Here is a 27,768-nt window from a genome sequence, read left to right as displayed (position 1 = left end):
AGACTTAATTGATATCTTCAGGACACTACATCCAAAAAAATCAGAATACACATTCTTCTCAAATGCACATGGAACATTCTCAAGAATCGACCACATATTGGGACACAAAGCTAACCTCAACAAATTTAGGAGCATACAAATTATCTCAAGTATCTTCTCTGACCCACAATGCCATGAAATTAGAAATCAACCATGGGAAAAGGAAGAGAAAAAACCTACTACATGGAGACTCAACAACATGCTACTAAAAAACCAATGGGTCAATGAGGAAATCAAGAAGGAAATTAAAAACTACCTTGAAACAAATGATAGTGAAGATACAACCTCTCAAAATCTATGGGATGCTGCGAAAGCAGTGCTCAGAGGGAAATTTATAGCGATCCAGGCCTTTCTCAAAAAAGAAGAAAGGTCCCAAATTGACAACTTAACCCTCCACCTAAACGAACTAGAAAAAGAAGAACAAAAAAGACCTAAAGTCAGCAGAAGGAAGGAAATTATACAGATCAAAGAAGAAATCAATAAAATAGAGATTCAAAAAACAATAGAGAAAATTAATAAAACTAAGAGCTGGTTCTTTGAAAAGGTGAACAAAATTGACAAACCCCTGGCCAGATTCACTAAAAAGAGGAGATAAAGAACCCAAATAAACAAAATTATAAACGAAAAAGGAGAAATCACAATGGATACAGCAGAAATACAAAAAAAAATAAGAGAATACTATGAACAACTGTATGGCAACAAGTTTGACAATCTGGAAGAAATGGACAATTTTCTAGAATCTTACAGCCTGCCAAAACTGAATCAAGAAAAAACAGACCAACTGAACAGACCAATCACTAGAAATGAAATGGAAGATGTCATAAAAACACTCCCTACAAATAAAAGTCCAGGACCAGATGGCTTCACAGGTGAATTCTATCAAACATATAAAGAGGAACTGGTGCCCATCCTCCTTAAACTCTTTCAAATGGTTGAAGAAGAAGGAATACTCCCAAAGACATTCTATGATACCACCATCACCCTAATTCCAAAACCAGACAGAGATACCACCAAAAAAGAAAACTATCGGCCAATATCTTTGATGAATATAGATGCAAAAATTCTCAACAAAATCTTAGCCAACCGAATCCAACAACATATCAAAAAAATTATACACCATCACCAGGTAGCGTTCATCCCAGGTTCACAAGGATGGTTCAACATACACAAATCAATCAACATCATACACCACATTAACAAAAGAAAGTCAAAAATCATATGACCATCTCAATAGACGCAGAAAAAGCATTTGACAAAGTCCAACATCCATTCATGATCAAGACCCTCGCCAAAGTGGGTATAGAGGGAACATTCCTAAACATAATCAAAGCCAATTATGATAAACCCACAGCAAATATAATACTCAATGGGGAAAAACTGAAAGCCTTCTCACACAAATCTGGAACAAGACAGGGATGCCCACTCTCACCACTGCTCTTCAACATAGTTTTGGAAGTCGTGGCCACAGCAATTAGACAAACAAAAGAAATAAAAGGCATCCATATAGAAAGAGAAGAAACAAAACTATCACTGTATGCAGATGACATGATACTATACATAGAAAACCCTAAGGACTCAACCCCAAAAACTACTTGAACTGATTAATAAATTCAGCAAAGTAGCAGGATATAAGATTAACTTTCAGAAGTCGGTTGCATTTCTTTTTTTTTTTTTTCTTTTTTTTGCTATTTCTTGGGCTGCTCCCGTGGCATATGGGGGTTCCCAGGCTATGGGTCTAATTGGAGCTGTAGCCACGGGCCTATGCCAGAGCCACAGCAACGCAGCATCTGAGCCGCATCTGCAACCTACACCACAGCTCACGGTAATGCCAGATCGTTAACCCACTGAGCAAGGGCAGGTACCAAACCCGCAACCTCATGGTTCCTAGTCGGATTCGTTAACCACTTCGCCATGATGGGAACTCCCCCAGTTGCATTTCTGTATACCAGCAATGAAATATTAGAAAAGGAATACAAAAATATGATACCTTTTAAAATTGTACCTCACAAAATCAAATACCTCGGAATACACCTGACCAAAGAGGTAAAGGACCTATATGCCAAGAACTATAAAACTTTAATCAAAGAAATCAAAGAAGATATAAAGAAATGGAAAGATATTCCATGTTCCTGGATTGAAAAAATCAACACTGTAAAAATGGCCACCCTAAGCAATCTACAGATTCAATGCAATCCCTATCAAATTACCCACGATATTTTTCACAGAACTAGAACAAACAATCCAAACATTTATATGGAACAACAAAAGACCCAGAATCGCCAAAGCAATCCTCAGAAACAAAAACCAAGCAGGAGGCATAACTCTCCCAGACTTCAAGAAATACTGCAAAGCCACAGTCATCAAAACAGTGTGGTACTGGTATCAAAACAGACAGACAGACCAATGGAACAGAATAGAGAACCCAGAAATAAACCCTGACACCTATGGTCAATTAATCTTTGACAAGGGAGGCAAGAACATCAAATGGGAAAAAGAAAGTCTATTCAGCAAGCATTGCTGGGAAACCTGGACAGCTGCATGCAAAGCAATGAAATTAGAACACACCCTCACACCATGCACAAAAATAAACTCAAAATGGCTAAAAGACTTAAATATACGACAGGACACCACCAAACTCCTAGAAGAAAACAAGGCAAAATGCTCTCTGACATCAACATCATGAATATTTTCTCAGGTCAGTCTTTCCCAAAGCAAAGATAAACCCATGGGACCTCATCAAACTGAAAAGCTTTTGCACAGCAAAGGAATCCCAAAAGAAAACAAAAAGACAACTTTCAGAATGGGAGAAAATAGTTTCAAATGATTCAACTGACAAGGGCTTAATCTCTAGAATATATAAGCAACTTATACAACCCAACAGCAAAAAAAGCCAATCAATCAATGGAAAAATGGGCAAAAGACCTGAATAGACATTTCTCCAAGGAAGATATACAGATGGTCAGCAAACACATGAGAAAATGCTCAACGTTGCTGATTATAAGAGAAATGCAAATCAAAACTACCCCGAGATACCACCTCACACCAGTCAGAATGGCCATCATTCATAAATCCACAAATAACAAGTGCTGGAGGGGCTGTGGAGAAAAGGGAACCCTCCTGCACTGCTGGTGGGAATGTAAACTGGTACAGCCACTATGGAGAACAGTTTGGAGATACCTTAGAAATCTATACATAGAACTTCCATATGACCCCGCAATCCCACTCTTGGGCATCTATCTGGACAAAACTCTACTTAAAAGAGACACGTGCACTCGCATGTTCATTGAAGCACTATTCACAATAGCCAGGACATGGAAACAACCCAAATGTCCATCGACAGATGATTGGATTCGGAAGAGGTGGTATATATACACAATGGAATACTACTCAGCCATAAAAAAGGATGACATAATGCCATTTGCAGCAACATGGATGGAACTAGAGACTCTCATATTGAGTGAAATGAGCCAGAAAGACAAAGACAAATACCATATGATATCACTTATAACTGGAATCTAATATTCAGCACAAATGAACATCTCCTCAGAAAAGAAAATCATGGACTTGGAGAAGAGACTTGTGGCTGCCTGATGGGAGGGGGAGGGAGTGGGAGGGATCAGGAGCTTGGGCTTATTGGTCACAACTTAGAATAGATTTACAAGCAGATCCTGCTGAGTAGCATTGAGAACTTTGTCTAGATACCCATGTTGCAACAGAACAAAGGGTGGGGAAATAAAAATGTAATTGTAATGTATACATGTAAGGATAACTTGATCCCCTTGCTGTACAGAGGGAAAATTAAAAAAACAAAAACAAAAACAAAAAAACAATGTACCGAGTTCCCCTTGTGGCACAGTGGAAGCAAATCTGACTAGTATCCATGAGCATGCGGGTTCATCCCTGACCTGACTCTGATTTGACCCCTAACCTGGGAACTTGCCCATGCCATGGGTGAGGTCCTGAAAAAAGAAAAAGAACCCTATAGAGTGTCCCTGAGGATATGGATCTTTTCCCTGGCCTCTCTCAGTGGGTTAAGGGTCTGGCACTGACAAAAGCTATAATTTAGGTCACACACGTGGCTTGAATTTATGTTGCTGTGGCTTAAGCCAGCAGCTGCAGCTCTGATTCACCCCCTAGCCCAGAAGCTTCCTTATATTGTAGGTGTGTCCCAAAAAAGAAAAAAAAATTCTATTTCCCTCAAGATGTCATGAATCCTGGTATATTTCATTTCAAACATACATTGTGTAAGTATATGATTCTTTGCATATGTTACACCTTTCATGTTGTTCCTTCATTTATAAAGAAGGTTTTGTTTGTATTCTAAAGAATGCACCACAACCTTAATATTTTTGTATCTATTACAGTACTCTATCCATAATGAATTTCTTAAATTTTTCTTTGTCATTTATATCCTTATTCATTCAAATTTTTAGTTCAGTTTTATAAGAATATAGTTGCTCTACAAGTTTGTAATAACTTCTGTTCAGGAGAGTGATTGAGTTATACATATTAACACATCCACTCTTTTCCAGATTATTTGCCTTTATAGAATATCACAGAATATTGGATTGAGTTCCCTGTGCTATATAGCAGGTCCCAGTTAGGCAGTTTTTCCATATAGCACAGTGTGTATATGCCAATCCTCACCCCCCAATCTAGTCCTTCCCCTACTTTTCCCCTTTGGTAACCATAAGTGTGTTTTCAATGTCTGTGCGTCTGTTGCTGTTCTGCAAATAAGTTCATTGGTCTACTTTAAGATTCCACGTATAAGTGATATCCTATGATATTTGTATTTCGCTGTCTAACTTCACTTAGTATGGTAATCTGCAGGTCCATCCATGTTGCTTCACATGGCATTGTTTCAATCACTTTTATTGGTAATGTTCCATTGTATATATGCATCACACTCCTTTGTCAGTGGACATTTAGGTTGCTTCCATGTCTTGGCAATTGTAAACAGTGCTGCAAAGAATATTGGGGGTGCATGTATCTTTTTGAATTAAGGCTTTGTCTGGGTAGATGCCCAGAAGGTGGATTGCTAGATCATATAGTAGTTCTGATTTTCATTTTTTGGGGAAGCTGCATACTGTTTTCCATAGTGGTTGCATCAATTGACATCCCCACCAACAGTGCTGGAGGGTTTTCTTTCCTTTGCACCCTCTCCAGCATTTAATGTTTGTAGTCTTTTTGAGGATGGCCCTCTGGCTGGTGTAAGGTGGTACCTCATAGTAGTTTTGATTTGTATTTCTCTAATAACAGCAATATTGTACGCCTTTTTGTGTATTTTTTGGCCATCGGTGTATCTTCCTTGGGGAAATGTCTACTTAGATCCTCCCATGTTAGGGACCTTTTCAGCTCTTGCCTCTTCAGATAATTTTCTGTGATCCTTTCTCTCCCTCTTCAACTCCTATCACCCCTGTAATGGGTATATTGGTGCATTGCCTGTTGTCCCAAAGTTCTCTTAGACTATCCTCATTTCTTTTCCTTCTGCTTCCTTTATTCCATTGCACATCAGTGATTTCCAGCAGTCTGTCTTCCACCTCCCTTATTCATTCTGCTGCCTGATGTATTGTGCTCTTGGTTCCTTCTCGTGAATTTTTCATTTTGGTTATCATGTAGTTCATGTCTGTTTATTCTTTAAATCTAATTTTTTGTTAAATATTTCTTGTAATTTATCCATCTTTGCCCCAGTTTTTTTCTGAGATCTTGGATCACCTTCACTATTATTACTCTAATTTTTTTTTCTTCTAGGGCCATACCCATGGCATATGGAAGTTCCCAGGCTAGGGGTCCAGTTGGAGCCATAGCTGGGTACCTGCACCACAGCTCCTAACAATGCTGGATCCTTAAGCCACTGAGGGATGCCAGGGATTGAACCTGTGTCCTCACAGATACTAGTCAGATTCCCTCCTGCTGAGCCACAATGGGAACTCCCTCATGAAAGTATTTTTAATGTAGGTTGCTTGCCTCCACTTCACTTAGCTGTTTTTCTGGGTTTTTGTCTTTTCCTTCATCTGGCACACTTTTCTCTACTATTTCAATTTGTCTGGCTTTCTGTGTGGTGTCTTTTTGGCAGTCTACACAGTTGTGCCCTCTCTTGCTTCTGGAGTGGGAAACGTTGTGGGTGAAGTTGATACAGGGGCTTGTGGCAGGCTTCCTGGTGGAAGGGACTGGTTCCTGCCCACGGGTAGGTGGATGTGAGTCTTGTTCCTCTGGGTGTGAGTAGAAGGGTGGCTGTGTCCCTGAGAGGACTTCAGGCAGCCTATTTGCTACTGGGTTCCCAATCTGTTGTTGGGCCTGGGGCTTCTCAGCCTTGATGGATGGGGTCTGAGTTTTCCAAAGAGGTGGCCTCCAGGGGAGCTCACACCTGTGCTTATTCCCTGGGCCTCCAGCTCCAATGTCCTGGCCTTACACTAAGCCACAGCTGAGCTAGTCTTTGCCAGGAGACCCTGCAAAAGCCGCAGGTAGTTCTGAAGCAGATTCTTATGGAGTCCCTGCTTTGTCCTGGGACTCTGCACATGAAAAGCTTTGTGTGCCCTGCAATAGTAGAGTCTTATTTTCCCCAGACCTGTGGTGCTCCTGTGCTTTCAGTGCCAAATGGTCTGGGGACTTTTATTCCAAATACCAGACCCCCGGGCTGGGAATCTGATAGGGTTTGGGAACTCCTGTTGGAGAGCCTCTGCAATATAGTGATTTTCCAGTCTATGAGATGCCTCCCTGGTGGGCTCATATCGATAAACTCCCCTACTGCCATCTTGATGTTGCTTCTTCTATGTCTTTGTGTACAGGATATGTTTTTTTGGTATCTTCTAGTCTGTGTTGTTGATGATTGTTCAGCAGTGAGTTGTTAATTTTGGTATTTCTGTGAAAAGAGGTGAGTTCGAGGCTTTCTACTCCACCTTCTTATATCTGAATCTGTGAAACATTTCCTTTTCATAGATGCATAGCCCTTGTTCAATGTGAGAATTATTTAGATTGATTACTTTTTAAGGGCATGCATATGCTGTGTTCATATTCCTTGGCAAGTAATTTTCTAATTTTTGCTTCACAGTTCTTAAACAATTGCTTCCTTTTCTAGGACAGGTTTACCAAAATCAGTTCATTTTCATTTTTCTTCCTGGTATATTCAGAATGTAAATGACAATTTTCAACTCAGTAGACTGAAGACAATATGATGTTGCATTCAAATTGGAAAGCCCAATCTGTGTATTGCCAGTAAAACTGTGTTCTTGAATGATTGCCCCTCCATTGTTCATTCTTTCTGTAATTTCTTTGTCTTTCTTGGTTAATGGTCAGTGTTGTAGTTTGTCTTTATGAGTGCTTATGGAAAGCATCTAAATCAGGCCTCCATTTGTGGAGAAATTTATATTTTTTGTGTGAGAAGAACTTTTGAATTGAAAGTAATTATTGACAAGTTTATGATTTTGTCAATGTTAGGTGTTGATGCACTTTTAATTTTTGGAAAATGTACCAAAAAATACAATGTTAAGTATTTGAATTATACAGTTATGTTTATTATTTCTATTTGCATGTTTGTGCTGGTGAACTGCTGAAATTTTCATCTTGAGAAACAGAGTCAGTACTCGTTGAACAATCATCTTCTCGTTTCCCTCAATTCCATTCTCAAGGTTGCCTTTAACCCAATGGATTGTTTCCTCAGATGTACCCAGGTTTTTCCATGTGATCTCATTTCATTTGACTCTTCTGCTTTTGGAAATTAAGCCCTTGTCCATTGCATCACTGGTAAGTATTTGCTGCCATTCCACAGGTTGTTTTCTCTTCTTTTTTGAGAATACACTTTATTGAAGTATAGGAAATTTCAGAAATTGTAGTACTTTCAGACATTTAGCAAAATGTGTCATTTATACATATGCACATAACTTTTCCTTTTTGGGCTCTTTGTCCATCTAAGTTATCACACAGGACTGAGTAGATTACCCTGTACTATAGAGTAGGCCATTGCTACCTCTCTTGTTTATGTATAGTAGTGTTTGTATGTCTTTCCCAATGCCCTGATTCATCTGCCTCCCACCCATTTCCCATTTGGTCTGATAGATTTGGTTTCATAATCATTGGGTAATTTCTTTTTTGTACATTCTAGTGTATCATTTCTATACATCTACATATATTAGCGGTCTCATGTGATATTTGTCCTCTTCTGTCCGACTTCATCTACTATGAAAATTTTTATGTCCATCCATGTTGCTTCAAATGGCCTTGTATTTTATGGCTGAGAGTAATAGTCCTCTGTATGTTTGTATCACATTTTCTTTATCCATTCTTCTGTTGATGAGCATTTAATTTGCTTCCATGTCTTTCCTATTGGAAACAGTGCTGCCCTGAATATTGGGGTGCATGCATGTTTTCAAATTACAGTTTTCTCCAGATAGATGGCCAGAACGGGAATTGCTGGATCATACGGTAATTCTATATTTAGTTTTCTAAGGCACCTCCATACTATTATTCTCCATAGTGGTTGCACTAGCTTACATTCCCTGCAAGAGTGGAGGAGGTTTCCCTTTGTTCCACACCTATTCCAGCACTTAGTGTTTGTAGACTTTTTGATGATGGCCATTCTGACTGGTATGAGGCAATAAGTCCTTGGGTTTTTAAAAAATATTTATTGTTAAAAAAATTTGACTGCCATGCTTGCAACATATGGAAGTGTCTGGGCTAGATGCTGAAATGGAGCTACAGCCATGGCCTACACCACAGCTGCAGCACTAGTGCAGGACTGGATCTCAACCACATCTGGGACCTCTGGTGCAGCTTACATATCACTGGATCCCAAACGAACTTCCTGAAGCCAGGAATCAAACCAGCATCTTCAGGGAGACAACTTTTTGATTCCTTGACCCACGGAGCCACAACAGGATCTTCTCCTTTAATTTCAATTTGCATTTCTCTCATTGTTAGTGGTGTTGACCATCTTTTCATTTGCTTTTTGCCCTTCTGTCTGTCTGTCTTTGGAGAACTGTTGTTTAGAATTGAGGTCCATTTTCTATTTAGGCTGTTTGTTTTTTGGTATAACCCTGTATGAGACATTTGAATATTTTGGAAAGTTCTTTGTTGTTTGTTGCATCATTGGCAAGGATTTTCTCACAGTCTGTGGGTTGTCTTTTCATTTCGTGTATGTTTTCCTTTGCTGTACAAAGGCTTTGTAGCTGACTTAGGTCCCATTTCTGTATTTTTGTGTTTCCTTTCATTCCTCTAAGAGGTGGGTCACAAAGCTTATTGCTGCAATTTATGGCAAAGGTTTTTCTGCCTGCATTTTCCTCTAGGAGTTTTATAGAATGTGGTCTTATGTTTAGGTGTTTAATGCATTTGCAGTGTGTTTTTGTGGATGGTGTTAGCAAGTGTACTAATATCATTTTTTGTACATGTAGTTGTCCGGTGTTCCCAGCATCACTTATTGAAGGTATTATATTTTATCTATTGTATACTTTGTCTCTCATGCCATAGATTAGTTGTGCCTAGGTGCATGGGTTTCTGATCCACTGACCTATACTTCTGTTTTGGTGCCAATACCATCCTGTTTTAATGAGTGTAGCTTTGTAGTAAAGACTGAAGCCAGGGATCCTGATTTCTCCAGTGGAATTTTCCTTTCTCTAGATGGCTTTAACTTTTTAAAACATTTTGTGTTATCATATACATTTTGAAACATGTTCTTCTATTTCTGAGAAAAATGCCATTGTTAATGTAATAGGGATGGGTACTGACTCTGTAGGTATACTTGGGTAGTATAGTCCTTTGGAAAATGTTGATTCTTCCAATCCAAAGTGTGATAGAGCTTACAGTCAGTTTGTGTTATCCTTGTTGCCCTTCATCAGTATCTTGTAGTTTTGAGAGTATAGATATTTTTCCTCTTTAGGTAGATATATTTCCAGATATTTTTTTCTCTTTGATGGCATGGCAAATGCAATTGTTTCCTTAATAGAACTCTTATCTTGCATATTAATTGCATAGGAATGGAAGCTATTTCTGGGTGTTATTTTTGTATTCTACATCTTTACCACATTTATTGATCAGCTCTAACAGTTTTCTGGTATGTTTTGGATTTTCTATGTATCACGTCATCTGCACAGAGTGACATTTGTTCTTCTTTTCTAATTCAGATTTCCTTTATTTCTTTTTTCTTTCTCTGAACAGCATGACTAGGACATCCAACACCATGTTGAGTCACAGGGGTGAGACTGGACCTCCTTGTCATGTTCCCAATCTTAGTGGAAATGTTTTCATCTTTTCTTATTTTTTAATTTATTTTTTATTTTTATTCCCCCCCCACACACTTCTTTTTTCCTACTGTACAGCATGGGGACCTAGTTATACATACATGTAGTCATAATTTTTTCTCCCATTGTCATGCTGTGTTTTAAGTATCTAGACATAGTTCTCAGTGTTCACCAATTCACCATTGAGAATTATGTTAGCTACGTGTTTGACATGTATGTCTTTTCTGATATAACTTCCCTGTATGCCCACGTTCTGGAGAGATTTTATCAGAACTTGGTATTGAATGTTGTCAAAAGCTTTTTCAGCATCTACTGACTTGATCACAGTTTTCATTCTTCACTTGGTTTATGTGGTTTGTATCATTCATTTAATTGCAGAGGCCAAAGAATCCTTGCATACCATAGGTGAACCCCACTTGGTCATGTTGTTTTATCTTTTAAATGTATCATTGGATTCCATCTGCCAATATTTTGTTGAGGAGTTTTACATCTCTGTTGATCTGAGATACTGGCCTGTCATTTTCTTTATTGTGGTATCTTTGTCTGGTTTTGGTATCAAGGTGATGTTGGCCTCATAGAATGAGCTTGGGAGTGTTCCTTCCTCTGCAATTTCTTCAGAAGAGTTTCAGAAGGATATGGGTTACCTCCTCTCTGAGTATTTGGCCTCTGATAGATTTGGCCTGTGAAGCCTTCTGGTCCTAGCCTTTTTTTGTGTGGCAATTTTTGTAATCACAGTACTTGTCATTTCAGTGTCAGAACTCATGTTTGGTCAGTACATCTTTTCTGTTTTCTTCCTGGTTCAGTCTTAGATGCCTGTGGCTTTCTAAGTAAGTGGTTGTCCATTTTCTTCTAGGTTGTCCATTTTATTGGCATATAGTGACCTGTAGTAATCTCTTAGGATCATTTGTATTTCTGTGATGGCCTTCATAAATTCTTCCTTTTTATTTCTGATTTTACTGATTTGAACCCTCTCCCTTTTTTTCTTGATGAATGTGGCTAAAAGTTTATCAATTTTTTTTTATCTTTTCAAAAAATCACCTTTTAGTTTCATTTATTGCTTTGGTTTTCTTTCTCTCCTTGATTTCTGCTCTGATCTTTCTGATTGCTTTCCTTCACTAACTTTGGAGTTTGGGGTTCTTCTTTCCCTAGTAGCCTGAAGTGTATGATGAGGCTGTAAAATTGGGGTTTTTCTTCTTTCTTGAGGTAGGACTGTGTTGCTTTAATCTTCACTCCTAGAACTGCTTTTGCTGTGTCCCATAGCTTTTGGATGGTGGTGTCTTCATTGCCATTTGTGTCCAGGTATTTTTTGTTTCTTCAGTGATCCATTGTTGAGCCTCCACATGTTTCAGTTGTGTTACATTTTGTTTGTTCGTTTGCTTGTTGCAGTCTTTCTCTTGTAGTTGATTTCCAGTCTCATCATGTAATGGTGAAATAAAATGCTTGATATGATTTCTGTTTTCTTGAATTTCCTGAGACTTTATTTGTAGCCCAAGGTATGAATTCTCATGGACATTTTTTCCCAGGCACTTGAGTGCCGGATTCAAACCTGGAAAGCTGTGCTTTCAGATGAAACTTTCTATATGTGTAAACTAAGACCATATTGTGTATGGTATCATGTAATGCATGTGTTTCTTGATTTGTCTGTCTGGATGATCTGTCCATTGCTGAAAGAGGGGCACTGAAGTCCCCCACTATTGTGTTATTTTTGATTTCTCATTTTATGAATGTGAACATTTACCTTATATATTACAGTGCCTCTGTGTTGGTTGCATATATAGATTTGTCCCTTGATCATTGGATAGTGTCCTTCTAGTCCCTCGTAATATTCTTAGTTTTTAAGTCTTTTTTGCTCCTCCTGCTTTCTTTTGGTTTTCCTTTGCATAGAATGTCTTCTTTCCTTCCCTCATTTTCGATCCGCAGGCATCCCTAATTCAGAAGTTGGTCTCTTGTGATAGCACATAGATGGGTCTGGTTTTGTATCCATTCAGCCAGTCTATATCTTTTGGTTGGAACATTTCATCCATTTGCTTTAAGGAGAATATCGATGTGTATGTATTATTTCCATTTTATAAATTATTTTGGATATGGTTTTTTTGGTCTCTTTTTCTTCTCTTGTTCCTTTCTCTTGTGATTTGCTGACTTTTTAGTATTGTATTTGAATTGCTTTTTCATATGAGTGTGTCTATTTGTAGTTTCTTATTTTGTTCTTTCCATGATTTTTTGTGGGTTTTTTTTGGTTTTTTTTGGTTTTTTTATTTTGTTTATGCTTTGGATTTTATGGCCACACTGGTGACATGTGGGGGTTCCCAGGCCAGGGGTCCAATCCATCAGATGCGCCAGGCCTCGCTGGTGTGCCCAGGATTTTTCCTGACCATCCTCGATTATGGTGCATTCTACCCTAGCTGTCTCAGTTTGTCTCCTCACAACCAACCCCAGTCCTCTCTCTGGATTTGACCTTGGCAGCCTGAGTCTCAGCACCCTTCTCTGGCTCACCTCAGAGGCTCAGCATATCTGGCTGTGGTGTGCTGGGCAGGAATACCAAGGATCCCTGCAGGTCTTCCTCCAGTTTGCCGTCTGTAAACAGTTGCTAAATCTCCTGAGACTCCAAACTCCTTCTCTGTCCCAGGTGGTCTCTTCCAGTGAGGGGCTTTGCCTGTGTGCAAAAACATTTCATCTTTCACAGCTCTCCCCAGTGGGGGTGCTACCGCCATCCTGAGTCTTTTCTGTGTCTCTTTTTCTTTTTTCATAGCCAGGTCTGTGGAGATTTTCTTTCCCATTTGGAAGTCAGAGATCTTCTCACAGCATTCTGTAGATATTCTGTGATCACTGTGGAGATCATTGTGGATGTATTTTTGATCCATTTGCCAGAGAAAGTGTGTTCCATGTCCTGCTTCTCCACCATCTTGTCCCGACCTCCAGCTTTCCAGGTTTGAATCAGGCAGCTCATTTTAATTTTTCCTCATATGTAGGCAGTCACTTCCTATGTATCACAACCTCCTTTATCAAGATGGAATTTCTTAGCACCTCTGCTGTGTGCCATCCACTTTCTCCTCTTCAAAGGTAGAACAGCCCTGCATCCTCATTCCACAGAAATGGTGATAATAAGTTGTGATGATGCAACCAAGTCTTTCATACTCTATTGGAATCACTGTTTAAAATTTCATGTTGAGCTTTTACATTTCCCTACTGACCTCAATGATGATGTGTAGTTTTATAAGATATGGCAAAAATTCAATGTTATCAACATTTATCAAAAAGATATCCTTCCCCTCCTCTGCTTCCCCAGAGGAGACTAGCAAAATGTTTGTCATTTCTTGAAATGGTTGCTTTGCTCTGCAAAGGCTTGTGAGTTTGATTAGGTCTTGTTTTTGCTGTTGATGTTGCTTTTATTTCTCTTTCCTTGGAAGTATGACATAAGAAAACACTGTATGCTGCAACGTTGCCAAATTCATTGGTGAGTTCTGACAGTTTTCTGGTCGTGTCTTTAGGATTTTCTAGGTATAGTTTGTCATCTGGAAACCATGCTAGTTTTACTTCTTTTCCGATTTGGATTCCTTATATTTCTTTTTCTTCTCTGATTGCTGTTGTAGGACATCCAAAATCTATGTTGAACAGCTGTAGTGAAAGTGGACAACCTTGTCTTCTTCCTGATCTTAGTGGAAAGGCTTTCAGTATTCCACCATTGAGAGTGATGTTCGCCTTGGCTTTGTCATATGTGTCTTTTATTATGGTGCATTAGGATCCATATATGCCCACTTCCTGGAGCCTTTTTATCAGAAATGAGTGTTGGATATTGTCAAAAGCTTTTTTCTGCATGTATTGAGAGGCTCATACAGTGTTCATTTTTCAGTTTGTTGATGTGGTGTGTCATACTGATTTGTGGCTATTGAAGACTCCTTGATATATCACACTCAGTCATGCAGTATAATCCTTGAAATGTATGTGGATGTAGTTTGTCATTATTTTGTTGAGGATTTTTGCATCTGTGGTTATCAGTGATAGTGAATTGTAATTGTCTTTTGTGTGGTACATTGTTCTGGTTTGGGTATCAGGGTGATGGTGGCCTTATAAAATGACCTTGGGATTGTTCCTTCCTCTGCTCTTTTTTGGGAAGAGTTTCAGAAGAATAGGTATTATCGCTTCTCTGAATATTTTATGGAATTTCCTGTGTAGCCATCAAGTTCTGAGTTTTGTTTTTTCAACGTTTTTTATCACATTTTCAATTTTACAAATGTCCCTTTGTTCATTTTATGTGCATGTCCTTGCTCATAGGAGTCACTTATCATCCTATTTATTTCTGTTGTGTGAGTAGAAACTTCTTTTACATTACTATTTTTATTGCTTTGAACCCTCTTATGTTTCCTGATGAACCTGGCTAAAGGTTTATCAATTCTGTTGATCCTTTCAAAGAACCACCTTTTGGTTTCATCGATCTCTGTTGTTTTCTTTGTTTCAGTTTCCTTTATTTCTGCTCTAATCATTTTCTTTTTTGTCTTTTCACCATTTTCTTGGGCCGCTCCTGTGGCATATGGAAGTTCCAAGGCTAGGAGTTGAATTGGAGCTGTAGTCCCTGGGCTACACCAGTTTCTGCTCTACTGTTGTTTGTTTTTGCTTTTGTTTTGTATTTTTTAAGGCCACATCCATGGTATATGGAGATTCCCATGCTAGGGGTGCAATTGGAGCTGTTGCTGCCGGCCTTTGCCATAGCCAGAGCAACCTCAGATCCGAGCTGCATCTGCAACCTACACCACCACTCATGGCAACATTGATCGAGGCCAGGGATCCAACCTGTAACCTCATGGTTCTTACTTGGATTTGTTTCTGCCTCACCACCCTGGGAACTCCTCTCCTCTCATCTTTGTGATTTCATTCCTTCTGCTAATTTTGGTCTTTGTCTGTTGTTCCTTCTCTAGTTGTTTCGGGTGTAAAGTTAGGTTGTGTATGTGCTTTTTCTTGATTCCTGAGATAATAATGTATTGCTGTAAACTTCCCTTTAAGTTCCGCTTTTGCCATGTCCCAAAAGGTTTTGGATTGTTGTATCTTCATTATCATTTGTCTCTAAGTATCTGTTGATTTTCCTTCGTGGTTCATTGGTTATTCAGTCATAGAAATGGACTGCATTTTAATGTACTAACAATGAAATATGAGAAGGAGAAAGTAGGGAAACCATCCTGTGTACCATTGCACCAAAAAGCATAAAATACCTAGGGAGAAGCTTAACTAAAGAGACAAAAGACCTATACTCTGAAAACTATAAGATACTAATGAAAGAACTCCAAGATGACACAAACAGATGGGAAGATGACACCATACTCTTGGATTGGAAGCATCAATAGGATCAAAACGATGATACTACCCAAGGCAGTCTGCAGATTCAGTGCAATCCTTATGAAATTACCAAGAACATTCTTCACAGAATTACAACAAAATATTTAAGAACATGTATGAAAACACAAAAGACTTAAAATTGCCAAAAGCACTGTTGAAAAAGAAAAAATAAGAAATGGATGAATCAAGTGCCCAGACTTCTGAGTATACTACGAGGCTACAGTTATCAAAACTGTATCGTAGTGGCACCAAACCAGAGAGAGAGAGATCAATGGAATGGGATAGAGAGCCTAGAAATAAACCCAAGCACCTATGGTCAACTAATCTATGACAAAGGAGGCTAGAACAGAAAGTGGAATAAAGATTGTCCATTCAATAAGTGGTGCTGTGACAACTGGACACCTACATGGAAGAGATTAAAATGAGAGTACTAAAACCATATACAAAAATAACTGCAATGTATGAAAGGCCTAAATGTAAGGCCAGGTGCTATAAAAGTCCTAGAGGAAAAGAGGCAGAGCACTCTTTGCCCTTTGACCTAAATCACAGCAACATCTTGTCTGCTTCATCTCCTGGAATAAGGTCAATAAAAACAAAAATAAATGAGTAGGACCTAAGTAAACTCAAAGGCTTTTGCACAGCAAAGGAAACCATTTACAAAAGTGAAAAGACAACCCCAGAGTATGGGATATGATCTTTGCAAATGAGGCAAGAGATGAGGGCCTACACTCCAAAATAGACAAACAATGCATAAACTCAACAACAATAAAACAAACAACTGCATTGAAAAATGGGCCTAAATAGACATTTCTGGGAGTTCCTATCATGGCTCAGTGGTTAACAAATCCGACTGGGAACCATGAGGTTGCAGATTCGATCCTTGGCCTCGCTCATTGGGTTACGGATCCAGCATTGCCATGAGCTGTGGTGTAGGTTGCAGATGTGGCTTAGAGCCACTGGTGCTATGGTTCTGGCGTAGGCTGGTGGCTACCGCTCTGATTAGACCCCTAGACTGAGAACCTCCATATGCCATGGGAGTGACCCTAGAAATGCCAAAAAACCAAAAAAAAAAAAAAATAGGCATTTCTGCAGTGAAAACATGGTCAGCCAGTAGGCCTATGAAAAAAATGTTCATCATCACTTGTTAGTAGAGAAATGCAAATCAAAGCCGCAATGAGGTACCACCTCCAATCAGTCAGAATGGCCATCTTTAACAAGCTTACAAATAGCTAATGCTGGAGATGTTGTAGAGAAAATGAAACCCTCCTTCAGTGTTGGTGGGAATGTACATTGATACAACCACTATGCAAAACAGTGCAGAGTTGCTCAGAAAACTATATGTAGAACAACCATATGGTCCAGAAATCCTGCTCCTGAGCATATATCCAGACAAAACCTTCATTGAAAAAGATACATCCACCTCTATGTTGACTGCGCACTATTCACAATATCTTAAGACATGGAAACAACCTAAACGTCCAACAGTGGATGAATGTATAAGGATGAAGTAGGAGATATACACACACACACACACACACACACACACACACACACACACACACACACACACACACACACACTGGAAGACTCCTCAGCCATGAAAAGGACAAAATAATACCATTTGCAGCCACATGGATGCCACTAGAGATTCTGAAACTGAATGAAGTAAGTTAGAGAAAGACAAATACCATTTGACATCATTTATATGTCAGATCTAAGATATGGCACAGATGATCCTGTCTGTCTGTAGGGTGAAACAGATAATCACCCTGGAGAGGGGACTTTATTAATTTTTATAGTTTTCACTCTACAGGGCTTTAATTCCTTGCTCAGGTTTATTAGTAAGCATTTTATTTTGGGGGCTGTATGATTTTTTGAGATATTGTGAATATTTAATTTTTTTTTTGGCTTTTTGGCTTTTTGGCTTTTCAGCTTTTGAGGCCGCACCCATGGCATATGGAGATTCCCTGGCTAAGGGTCCAGTCAGAACTGTAGCTGCTGGTCTATGCCAGAGCCACAGCAATGTGGAATCCAAGCCACATCTTCGACCTACCCCATAGCTCATGGCAACACTGGATCATTAACCCAACGAGCAAGGCCAGGAATTGAACCTGCATCTTCATGGATGCTGGTCGGGTTTGCTAACTGCTGAGCCATGATGGGAACTCCGTATTTCAGTTTTTTGATATTTAATTGTTAGTGTAGAGAAATGCACTGAAGTCTGTATATTAATTTTGTCTCCTGCTGCCTTGCTGAATTCATTTATCTGTTCTAGCAGAGTTTGTGCCATCTTCTGAGTTTCCTCTGTCAAATGCCATGTCATCTCCTTATAGTGAGAGTTTTCCATGTTCCTATCCAAGGTTGATACCTTTTCTTCCTTTGTCTTGTCTGATTGCTGTGGCTAGGAATTCCAATGTTATGTTGAGGAGAATTGGAGATTGGAGATCCTTGCCTGGTACCCTATTAGGCGGGAAGGCTTTCAGTCTTTCACTGTTGAGTATTGTATTGGCTGTGAGTTTGTCCTAGATAAGTTTTATCATGTTCTGATCCTCTATACCGACCGTGGTAAAGGATTTTCTCCTGGATGGTTGTTGAATTTTGTCAAGTGCTTTTTCTGCGTCTATTTTGATGGCCATGTGGTTTTTGTCTTTTACTTTGTGGTGTATCCCATTCATTGATTTGTGTATGTTACACCATCCTTGTGAAGTGGAGATGAGTCCCTCTTGGTTGTGGTATGTGATCTTTTTACATGCCATTGGATTCTGTTTCCTCATATGTTGTGGAGGAATTCTGCATCTATCCATCAAAGATACTGACCTGTAATTTTGTTTTTCTGTGGTATCCTAGTCTGGTTTTGGTATCAAGGTGATGGTGAGTTTATTGACTGTCTTGGGAGGTGTTCCCTCCTCATCAGTTTTTTGGCAGCGTATGAGAAAGAGTAATGCAAATTCTTCTCTACATGTTTGGTAGCATTCTCCTGTGAAGGCATCTGGTTCTGGACTTTTGTCGGGGGGGGGTTGTTTTTGATTGTTTTGCTTTTTCAAGATACTTTTTCATGTCTAGTGATGGTCTGTTCAGACTATCCATTTCTTTTTGACTCCATTTTGGTGGTCTCTGTGCCTCTAGAAAGTTGTCCATTTCTTGTAGCTTGTTGAATTTATCAGCATATAATTGTATTGTGGTGTTTTCTTATGGTTATTAAATGTACATGATTATCAGTTGCTATTTCTCCCTTTCACTCTTATTTTGTGTGAATTCCGTCTTGGTGAGCATGGCCAAAAGTTTGTCTCTTTTGTTTACCAACAGATTGTATCCTGGTTTTATTAATCTTTTAAAATTGTATTTTATTTAATAAAAAATTTACAGCTCCACTTGTAGTATGGGGAGGTTCCTGGGATAGGGGTCAAATTGCAGCTGCAGCTGCCAGCTTATACTACAGCCACAGCCACACCTGATCCAAGCTGCATATGCCTCCTAAACCATGGCTTCTGGCATTGTCAGATCCTTAACCCATTGACCGAGGCTAGTCATGAAACCCACATCCTCGTGGACACTCTATCAGGTTCTTAACCCACTGATCCACCATGGGAACTCCTATTTTGTACTTCTGTTTTAGTTATTTCCTCTCTGATCTTTATTATGTGCTCCATTGACTTTTGGTTTTGTTTGTTTTAATAATTCATGGAGGTGGTAGATTAGCTTGCTTATTTCAAAGTTGCACTGTTTTTTGAGCAAGGCCTCTATTGCTCTGAACTTCCCTTTAAGATGAATCTACTGCTTTAGTTGACTGAGCTTTCACTTTCATATCCAAGAAATTATTGCCCAGTCAAATTCCATTAACTTTTATGTTTTCCTCTGTGATATTTATAATGATCTCTCTCTATACGGCTTCAGTCCTATTTGAGTTACAGTTGTGGGTTGTGCTAGGCAGGGGTCTACTTTCCTTGTTTCAGTTGTGAACATCCATCTTTCCCAACACCATTTGTTTTGAGACAATGCATTTCCCATTGTGTGGTATATGTCCCTTTGTGGAAGATTATTTGCCCATAAACATAAGGGCTTGTATGGCTGCTCTCCATGCTGTTGCACTCTTCTTTTTCTGTCTGCATGTTGTACTCTATTGACAACTGTGATTACGGTGTCTTTGATTACTGTGCCTCTGCAGTAGATGTTAAAATCAGGAAGTGTCATGCCTCCAATGCTCCACTTTCCTTACCTGGATGTTCAGGATTTTTAGTGTTTTTTGATGTTGCAGATACATTTTAGAAGGAGCTTTTGTATTTTCATCAAAATTGTTGTTTTGATTTTGAAAGAGTTCCCTTTGACTCTGTTGATCAACTTGGGTAGTGTTGACAGTTAACGATGTTAAGTATTCTCATTCAGGAGCATGGAATATGTGGTGTTCATTTTTAAAATGTCTTCTGTAGTGTTTTTCAGCAATATTTTATGATTTTCGTCATAAAAATATTTCACTACCTTTATTAAGTAAACACTATTTTATACTTTTTTATATGAATATGGAAGAAAATAATTTTAATAATTTTTTTGATTACTTCTATTAGTAGTATATCCAAATTTTTCTTTTATTCTTCATTTGTATACTAGTATTTTTATAATCTGTTTACTTCTTTCCTTCTTTTTTTTTTTTCCTTTGGTAGGGCTGCTCCCCTGGCATATGGAGGTTCCCAGGATAGGGGTCTAATCAGAGCTGTAGCTTCCAGCCTACACCAGAGCAACAGCAATGCGGGATCCAAGCTGCATCTGCAACCTATACCACAGCTCATGGCAATGCTGGACCCTTAACCCACTGGTCGAGACCAGGGTTCAAACCTGCAAACCCATGGTTCCTAGTCAGATTCATTAACCAAGGAGCCACAACAGGAACTCCATGTTTACAGTTTTTAGTGCGAATGTCCTCATCATATGTGAATAGAGATCATTATTCTACATTTCCTGGTTTAGATGGCTTTTATTTCTTCGCCTGCTCATCTTGGTTTGAAAAAATCAAGTACTAATTTTAATCAAAACTATGAGTGTGTTTATTCTTAAAATTTTCATATATAGAGACTTTGTCTTCCACTATTGATCATGATGATAACTCTGTGTTTTTCTTGAATTATCTTTATTACATTTCTGTATTACTGTCAATCCCTGATTTCAGTACAGCAATCATGAAAGGGTACTTAATACTGCTATGTGTCTGTTTCATTACATATAATTCTGTAGTATGATCTTAACTCTGTGTATATGCACTTAATTTCTTAAATTACTAATCAACCCCCTGGATTTCATAAATAATTCTGAATTATTTTTGTTGTGTAATACTTGTAATGAGGTTTGGAGTTCTCATTTCTAGTATTTTGTTCAGGACTATTGAATCAGTATTTATTAAAAATTGGCTTCTAATTTCATGTTTTTTTCCTTTGGTTAAATTTCCATTTCTAGTGTCTTTGCTTACTTTTCATATTACTGAATATTGGCCTCATAAACAGTCTTTGGATAATTTTACTCCTACTCAAACTTTGGATATATTTGTGGAGAATTCATAGTTGTCCTTTTCTTTTTTTCCTGAGTTGGAATTATCCTGTCGAGGTATCGAATCCAGACGTGTTCTCTTTTGGGGATTCTTTGCAATTAATATTTTAGTCTACTTAATAGTTTTAGGTTTGTTGTGATGATTTATTCCTTCATGCTGAAATCTAAATAGGTTGTATCTCCCTGGAAATTCGTACCTTTTGTGAAGTGTCCAATTTGTTGGTATACACATATTCATAGTATCATCCTACACACACCTTTATTTCTGTGGTGTCATTTATAGGATGTCTGCTTTCACTTCTGATTTTAGTTGATGCTTTTCTGTTTTATTTATTTATTTATTTATTTTGTCTTTTTTTGCTATTTCTTTGGGCTGCTCCCACGGCATATGGAGGTTCCCAGGCTAGTGGTCGAATCGGAGCTGTAGCCACTGGCCTACGCCAGAGCCACAGCAACGCGGGGTCCGAGCCGCGTCTGCAACCTACACCACAGCTCACGGCAACACTGGATTATTAACCCACTGAGCAAGGGCAGGGACCGAACCCGCAACCTCATGGTTCCTAGTCGGATTCGTTAACCACTGCGCCACGACGGGAACTCCTCTGTTTTATTTTTTAATCTAGCTAAGCGATTATCTGCTGTACATGAAACTGTTAAGTGTGTTCACGGAAAACGGTAATTTTGGATAATTTGTTATTTGTTATCTTTCAGCTCTGTCTTCTCATGACACCCAGGGTTTGATGCCACATAAGCCAGTCATGGAACTTTTCTTACCAACAATGCTGCTGGGAAAATATGAAAGCTCTGCTGTTGGTGCTTTTGATTTAATTAGAGGCAGTAAGGTAAGGGGGCATGTGAAAGGCGGGAAGGTTGTTATGATGCACATGCTCCTCACGGGGCTTTTATCCATAAGGAAAACATTGCTGCTAAAAGAGATCAAGGATCTAAATCAAACTGTGAGAAACTCCACTTTAAGTCAGTACCATTGGCAGAAAAATATATTTTTGTAAGCAAAGATCCATGTTATTTATTGAAACATAGATCTTCTCTGAAAGTAAATTTGGAAAATCAGGATCATCCTATAGACTGTAGTACAAATGATGATGCAAAACATGAAGGTATGCTTGAACGAAACATTCATTCAAACATTTATGAACACCAGAGGTTTCAAAATGGAGGGCAACCCCCCCAAAGTGATCAAATCGGGAGATCTAATAGCAAGGGTTCATCAACCTTTAACCAATAAATATTTCCTCATTGTTCTGACATCCCTAATGTTGACACTAATGTGGGCAGGTCTTATTCCAACCATCATCAATCAATGTGTGTGATAATATAGTTAATATAGACCAACATGCCATGTGTACTAAAGTGAGCAAGGCCTTCAGCAAGAGCTGTCTATTCAGTAATTATAAGAGTATACACACTGGAAGAAGAAGTGATGCCTGTGTTGATTCTCAGACTAACTTTGACCCAGACTCAAATCTCATGAAACATCAGGGAACTCAATTTTCAGAGAACCAGTCAATGAGAAATCAACATAGGAATGTCATTTCTCAAAGCTCAGATCTCACTACATATCAGAGAATTTTTTTTTGAGAGAAAGCTTGCCATTTTCGTGAGTGTGGAAAATTTTTTATCCGGGCTTCAAGACTTACTCAACATCAGCATCATCCTACCGGGAAAGAAAGATGCAGGTGTGAAGAATGTGCAAAAGTCTGTAATCAGTCATTAAATCTGGGAAGAGAAAGGAAAAATCATACTGGAGGGAAACCTGACAAATGTGAAGAATCTACATCGTATTCAGCCTTTACTAGACATCATCTAATTCATACTGCAGAGAAACTTCACAAATGCACAGAATGTGGCAAAGCCTTTAGACGGCGTGCATGTCTTTCTGAGCATCAGAGAATTCATACTAGAGAGAAGCCTTACAAATGTACAGAATTTGGAAAAGCCTTTCATTGGCCTTCATCTCTTACTCTGCATCTGAGTTCTCATGCTGGAGTGAAGCCTTACAAATGTACAGAATATGACAAAGCCATTAATCGGCATTCTCATCTTACTGAGCATCTGAATTCTCATGCTGGAGTGAAGCATAACATATGTACAGAATGTGGAAAAGCCTTTAATCAACATTTTCATCTTACTCAGCATCAGAAATCTCATTCTTGACAGAAGTATTAAAAATGTACAGAATGTGGCAAAGTCTTTCGTTGGCATTCTCATCTTACTCAGCATCTGAGTTCTCATGCTGGAGAGAAGCCTCACAAACGTGCAATGTGGCAAAGCTTTTAATTAGCATTTTCATCTTACTGAACATCTGAGATCTCATACTGGAAAGAAGCCTCACAAATGTACAGAATGTGGCAAAGCCTTTGGTCAGCAGTCAGGTTTTAATCAGAATTGGTGGCCTCACACTGGAGAGAAGCCTTACAAAATGTACAGACTGTGACAAAACTTTTAAGTGGCAATGCAAGCTTGACTCAACCTCAGGGAATACATACTGGGTAAAAACCATACAAATGTAATCATGTGACAAAGCCTTTACCTTTTCATCTTTTTAATTTTTTTTTCTAGGGCCGCACCTGTGACATAGGGAGGTTCCCAGGCTAGGGGTCTAATTGGAGCTGTAGCTGCCAGCCTACACCACAGCCACAGCAATGTGGGATCAAAGCCACATCTTCAACCTACAACACAGCTCATGGCAACACTGGATCCTTAACCCACTGAGTGAGGTCAGGGATCAAATGTGTAACCTCATGCTTCCTGGTCAGCTTCATTAACCATGGAGCCACAATGAGAACTCCTGGTCAAGCCTTTCCCTATCACTCATATCTCATTCAATATCAGAGAGTTCATAGTACAAGGAAGCTTTTCATAGTACAAAGAAGGAGTATAAAAAGTGTGACAAATCCTATAAACAGCATTCAGTACTTTCTAGACATCAGGAAATACATACTGGGGAAAAACTTCACAGATGTGGAGAGTGTGACAAAGCCCTTCATCAGAATTTTCACCTGTCTTAACATCAGAAAATGTACAATGGAGGGAAATCTTCCCAGTGTAATATGTGATAAAGGATGTTTCTACCAAATACACACTTTAGAGAACACCAGAGAGTTCTTACAGGAAGGAAACATTAATGATGTGAAAATTATAGGGGAGTGTTTATTGAAAATCAAATTTAACTCCCTATAGGGAATGCATAGCAGAATGAATTCAGTCAATAACTCTTCAGAAATTTCTCTAACTCAGAACTTAATCAAATAAACCACAGTGGAAACACCAAAAACCTCAGTATGGACAAGAGGATTAAGGGGAGGAAGGTTTGGGCTGGTATTATTCTCATCAGTGTATCTCTATGGACATTATCTGGGTTTATTAGACAAAAAAAAATGCTTATAATTCAACTCTGAAATTACTAAATGCTATGCATTTTATCCCTAGTATGTACATGAAGTTTGTTTTTCATGGTTGCATCTTCAAAGACAAGAGGAGCCCTTCCACATTAGGTGGGGAATATTTCTATCTAATACTCCATGGAAGTTTAAGGACCCTGTCATATAAATGTGCAAGAAAACCTAAATGGACTGATTGATTTAAAATCACCATTTTTTAGTGTTTTGGAAATCATTCTTTGGAATTATGTAACAAGATCACTCCACAATTGAAATATCTGTTCCAACTGCTTTTTCATGTTAAAAGGATGTCAGTTTATACAAAATCTGATGTATCTTCATCAAAGAAGTAGAACTCATGAGACTCTGTTGACATGTTTGAAATAAAGATGTTGTCTCAGTTATTCAAGAAAAATAGAGTTAACTCTTTGCTTAATAGTTATAAAACTAATGTGTATCCTTGTTCACTAAAGAATTCGCCTCTGTTGTGTAAACCCTAGAAATCAAAAGCCTCAGAGCAATGTATTTGAAGGACAAGAATGCTTCTGATTTCTGATATTCTGCATTTTGATCTAGGATCATACAGTGCATTGTGAAGTTTCCTGTACATTTTTTGTGAAATCAGTATATTTTAAATAATAAAATGGAATGGTTTTTAACATGGTAAATTGATGGGTAATTAATGAAGTATTATCACACCACTGGGATGAAACCATCCCACATTATTTAAGGTTTTAGGTGACAGATGGTAACACTAACCTATTTCATTAAAAAATGGGATGACATCTATAATTATTCCTTTTCCCACTGGCCTCAAAACTCAAATTTTTTTGTGTGTGTTTCATAACTTGTATATGGTATTTGATTTTTTTAAGGACTGGCATGTCATGATGGTTATAATAAAGATTATCAGGAGAATTGTGGAAAACTTACCTAAACTGTGTCCTGATATTGCTTCATCAGCAGTCATTTGGTGTACCTGGGCAGCCTGTGGGTAATGTGAACTGACACACCAGCCATTCCTGTGAGCGTATGCACTAGAAAAAAGGCTACAAACTCAGAAGCAAATGCAAGTTCTTGCTCTGTCTCCCTAGCAGCCCTTGTGATCCACAGTCTTCCAGACAAATTCTGGTTCCTCTTTTCATGGGTGCCTTCAATAAGACTCCTCAGAGTATGAAAATCCTACTCATTTGGGTTTTCATTCAACAATATGCACTTGTACCAGGAAGCCCCCCACATTTCAATCATTGTCCCTGATAAATGTATGCACCAAATTACTGCCGCTACCTCTCCCTGCATCTTGCTTTGGGCTTCAGACATGGACCAGCTATTGAATAGTTTAGGAAATGTGAGTCCTAAACTCATCTTCTTTGAGTTCCTTTTCTGTTGTTGAACCTGTACTCCCCACGCATTTGTGGGTGTTCATTTTAAAGATGTTAATTTGGCAAAGTCACAAGAACAATGAACATCCAGACTTTGGAATTCTGAGACAATATTTCTATTTGACCCATCTTATTTTCATGGTTTTGTATACAGGGAATGCCATATGGAGATATATGGAGATAGAAGTAAGAAGACTGCAAAGGAAGAGGGTGTGTGTACACACTTTTAGAAAGAATGTAGACATATTGGATCACAACTGGTAATTTCAAAACTCAGCATGAAGTACTTCCAAATTAATTAAACCTACATATTGGTAATATAAATCTATTTTGTCTACATTAAATTGAATAGATTATTTTCCTATCTCTTGAGACCTGGTGGGAGATGCTCCCCATGCAGATCCTGTCTTTTTTGCTTGCCTATTCATCGTGGAAATGATTAGATTGTTTTATTTGTTAAAATTCATGAACCATTTCTTTTAGGATATACTTAGGCATTTGAAGAATGGTTTTCATTAATGTAATGGTATTCAGAAGTTACTTGGAAGATGAGAGTAACCCCTTGGTGAGTGTATTGTGTTGATTTTCAATGAATTATACCTTGTATTACTGCCTTCTTGATTTGAGAGGAAGAGTAGGAAAACTTTGCTTCACTTATTGTTTCTTCCTTTTCTTCTTTTAAAACTTGATATTTTATATAAGTAGACATACAATGTGGTGATAATTCTTGTACAACAGGGACTCATGTATACATATATATATGTCCACTCTTTTTCAGATTATTTCTCAGATAGGTTATCACAGAATAGTGAGAAGAGTTCCCTGTGCTATACAGCAGGTGCCTACATACCATCCATTCTATGGACAATAGTGTGCCTACGTCAGTCGCAAAACCCATGTTCATCCCTCTCTTCCACCTTTCTCATTGGTAACCCTAAGTTGCTTTAGATTATTGCATTTTCCCAGCTTAAATCAGTGGCAGTTTGATGGAGGGGGAGTGTGCCTGAAACCAACATTGTGAAGACATCTTTAAAATGTCACATGGTGGAGTCAATTTGGGAGAAGAAGCTGCCTTCTGGGCAGTGTATAGGCTGGTCAGCAAGGCATGGGTTCTAAGTTTCACAAATTTCACAGAAAACTACTGCCAGTTATGTAACTGCAACATAAATTTCATCTCCTTTAAATGAATAACCTTCCAGGGAACTGACCCACCAGTGGCAGGATCCTTTCTCACTTTCTCTTAACAGTGGGATGGTCTTGTCATGAGTTCTGGGTTCTGGACCAAGGGATCACCTAGATGGATGAAAAGTTCACCAGTCAGAGGCAGTGAACTTTTCATTTGCAAACAGTTTCTCGTCTAGATGTTCTCCAATTTTTCACAGCCCATTTTGTCTTTTGACACATCTTGACTGGATTAGGAGGAAAGTGCCTTCAGTGGTGCTCATTGCTCTGATGAAATTTAGTTGAAGATTGTGCTGCCATTTAGCATTGATATTAAAGATATACGATAATGTGTCTTTTGATAGTTAATGTTTTATGTTCACTTATACCATGAAGTAGCTGATGCATATTTATAGAAAAGAATGTCTATTTGGTGTTGTGTACACAGGGAATAGGTTGATGTTCACAGTTGATAAAAGGACTGAGAAAACATAAGGTGCCTTCTCTTTTTTCACTTCTCTGGAACTGTCTTGATGTGCAGATTTCTGTTCTCTCATAATGTCCATATGGTTGCCACACTGCCAAGCATCAAGCCATGTTGCATGCAGCAAAAAGGAGGATGTGGGAATCTGATAGGACATGGCGGTTATCATTGTTTTAATTTTTCAATTAAAGCATAGTTGACATGCA

The 27,768-nt window shown here is 38.6% G+C and overlaps 1 protein-coding gene across 2 annotated transcripts in view; it reads left to right on the top strand.

Moving 5' to 3' along the window:
• Nucleotides 1-27,768, top strand: part of LOC110262090 (KRAB domain-containing protein 5) — a 98,765-nt gene extending 70,997 nt beyond the window's left edge. The window contains exons 5-6 of one of the 2 annotated variants that reach the window (XM_084972084.1): nt 21,846-21,976; nt 26,072-27,768. In XM_084972084.1, coding sequence (XP_084828210.1) covers nt 21,846-21,976; nt 26,072-26,101 — 161 coding nt within the window. In that variant the 3' untranslated portion in view covers nt 26,102-27,768. Of the gene's footprint in view, nt 1-21,845; nt 22,248-26,071 lie in introns of those variants that run through there. The other variant, XM_084972080.1, reaches the window with a different exon arrangement.

Source organism: Sus scrofa, chromosome 8 (genome assembly GCF_054392235.1).
Source record: "Sus scrofa isolate SSC_HxYL_T2T_F1_AM1 chromosome 8, Sscrofa_HxYL_maternal_Yorkshire_Landrace_v2.0, whole genome shotgun sequence".
NCBI lineage: Eukaryota > Metazoa > Chordata > Mammalia > Artiodactyla > Suidae > Sus > Sus scrofa.
This window is presented reverse-complemented; position numbering and strand designations above follow the sequence as displayed.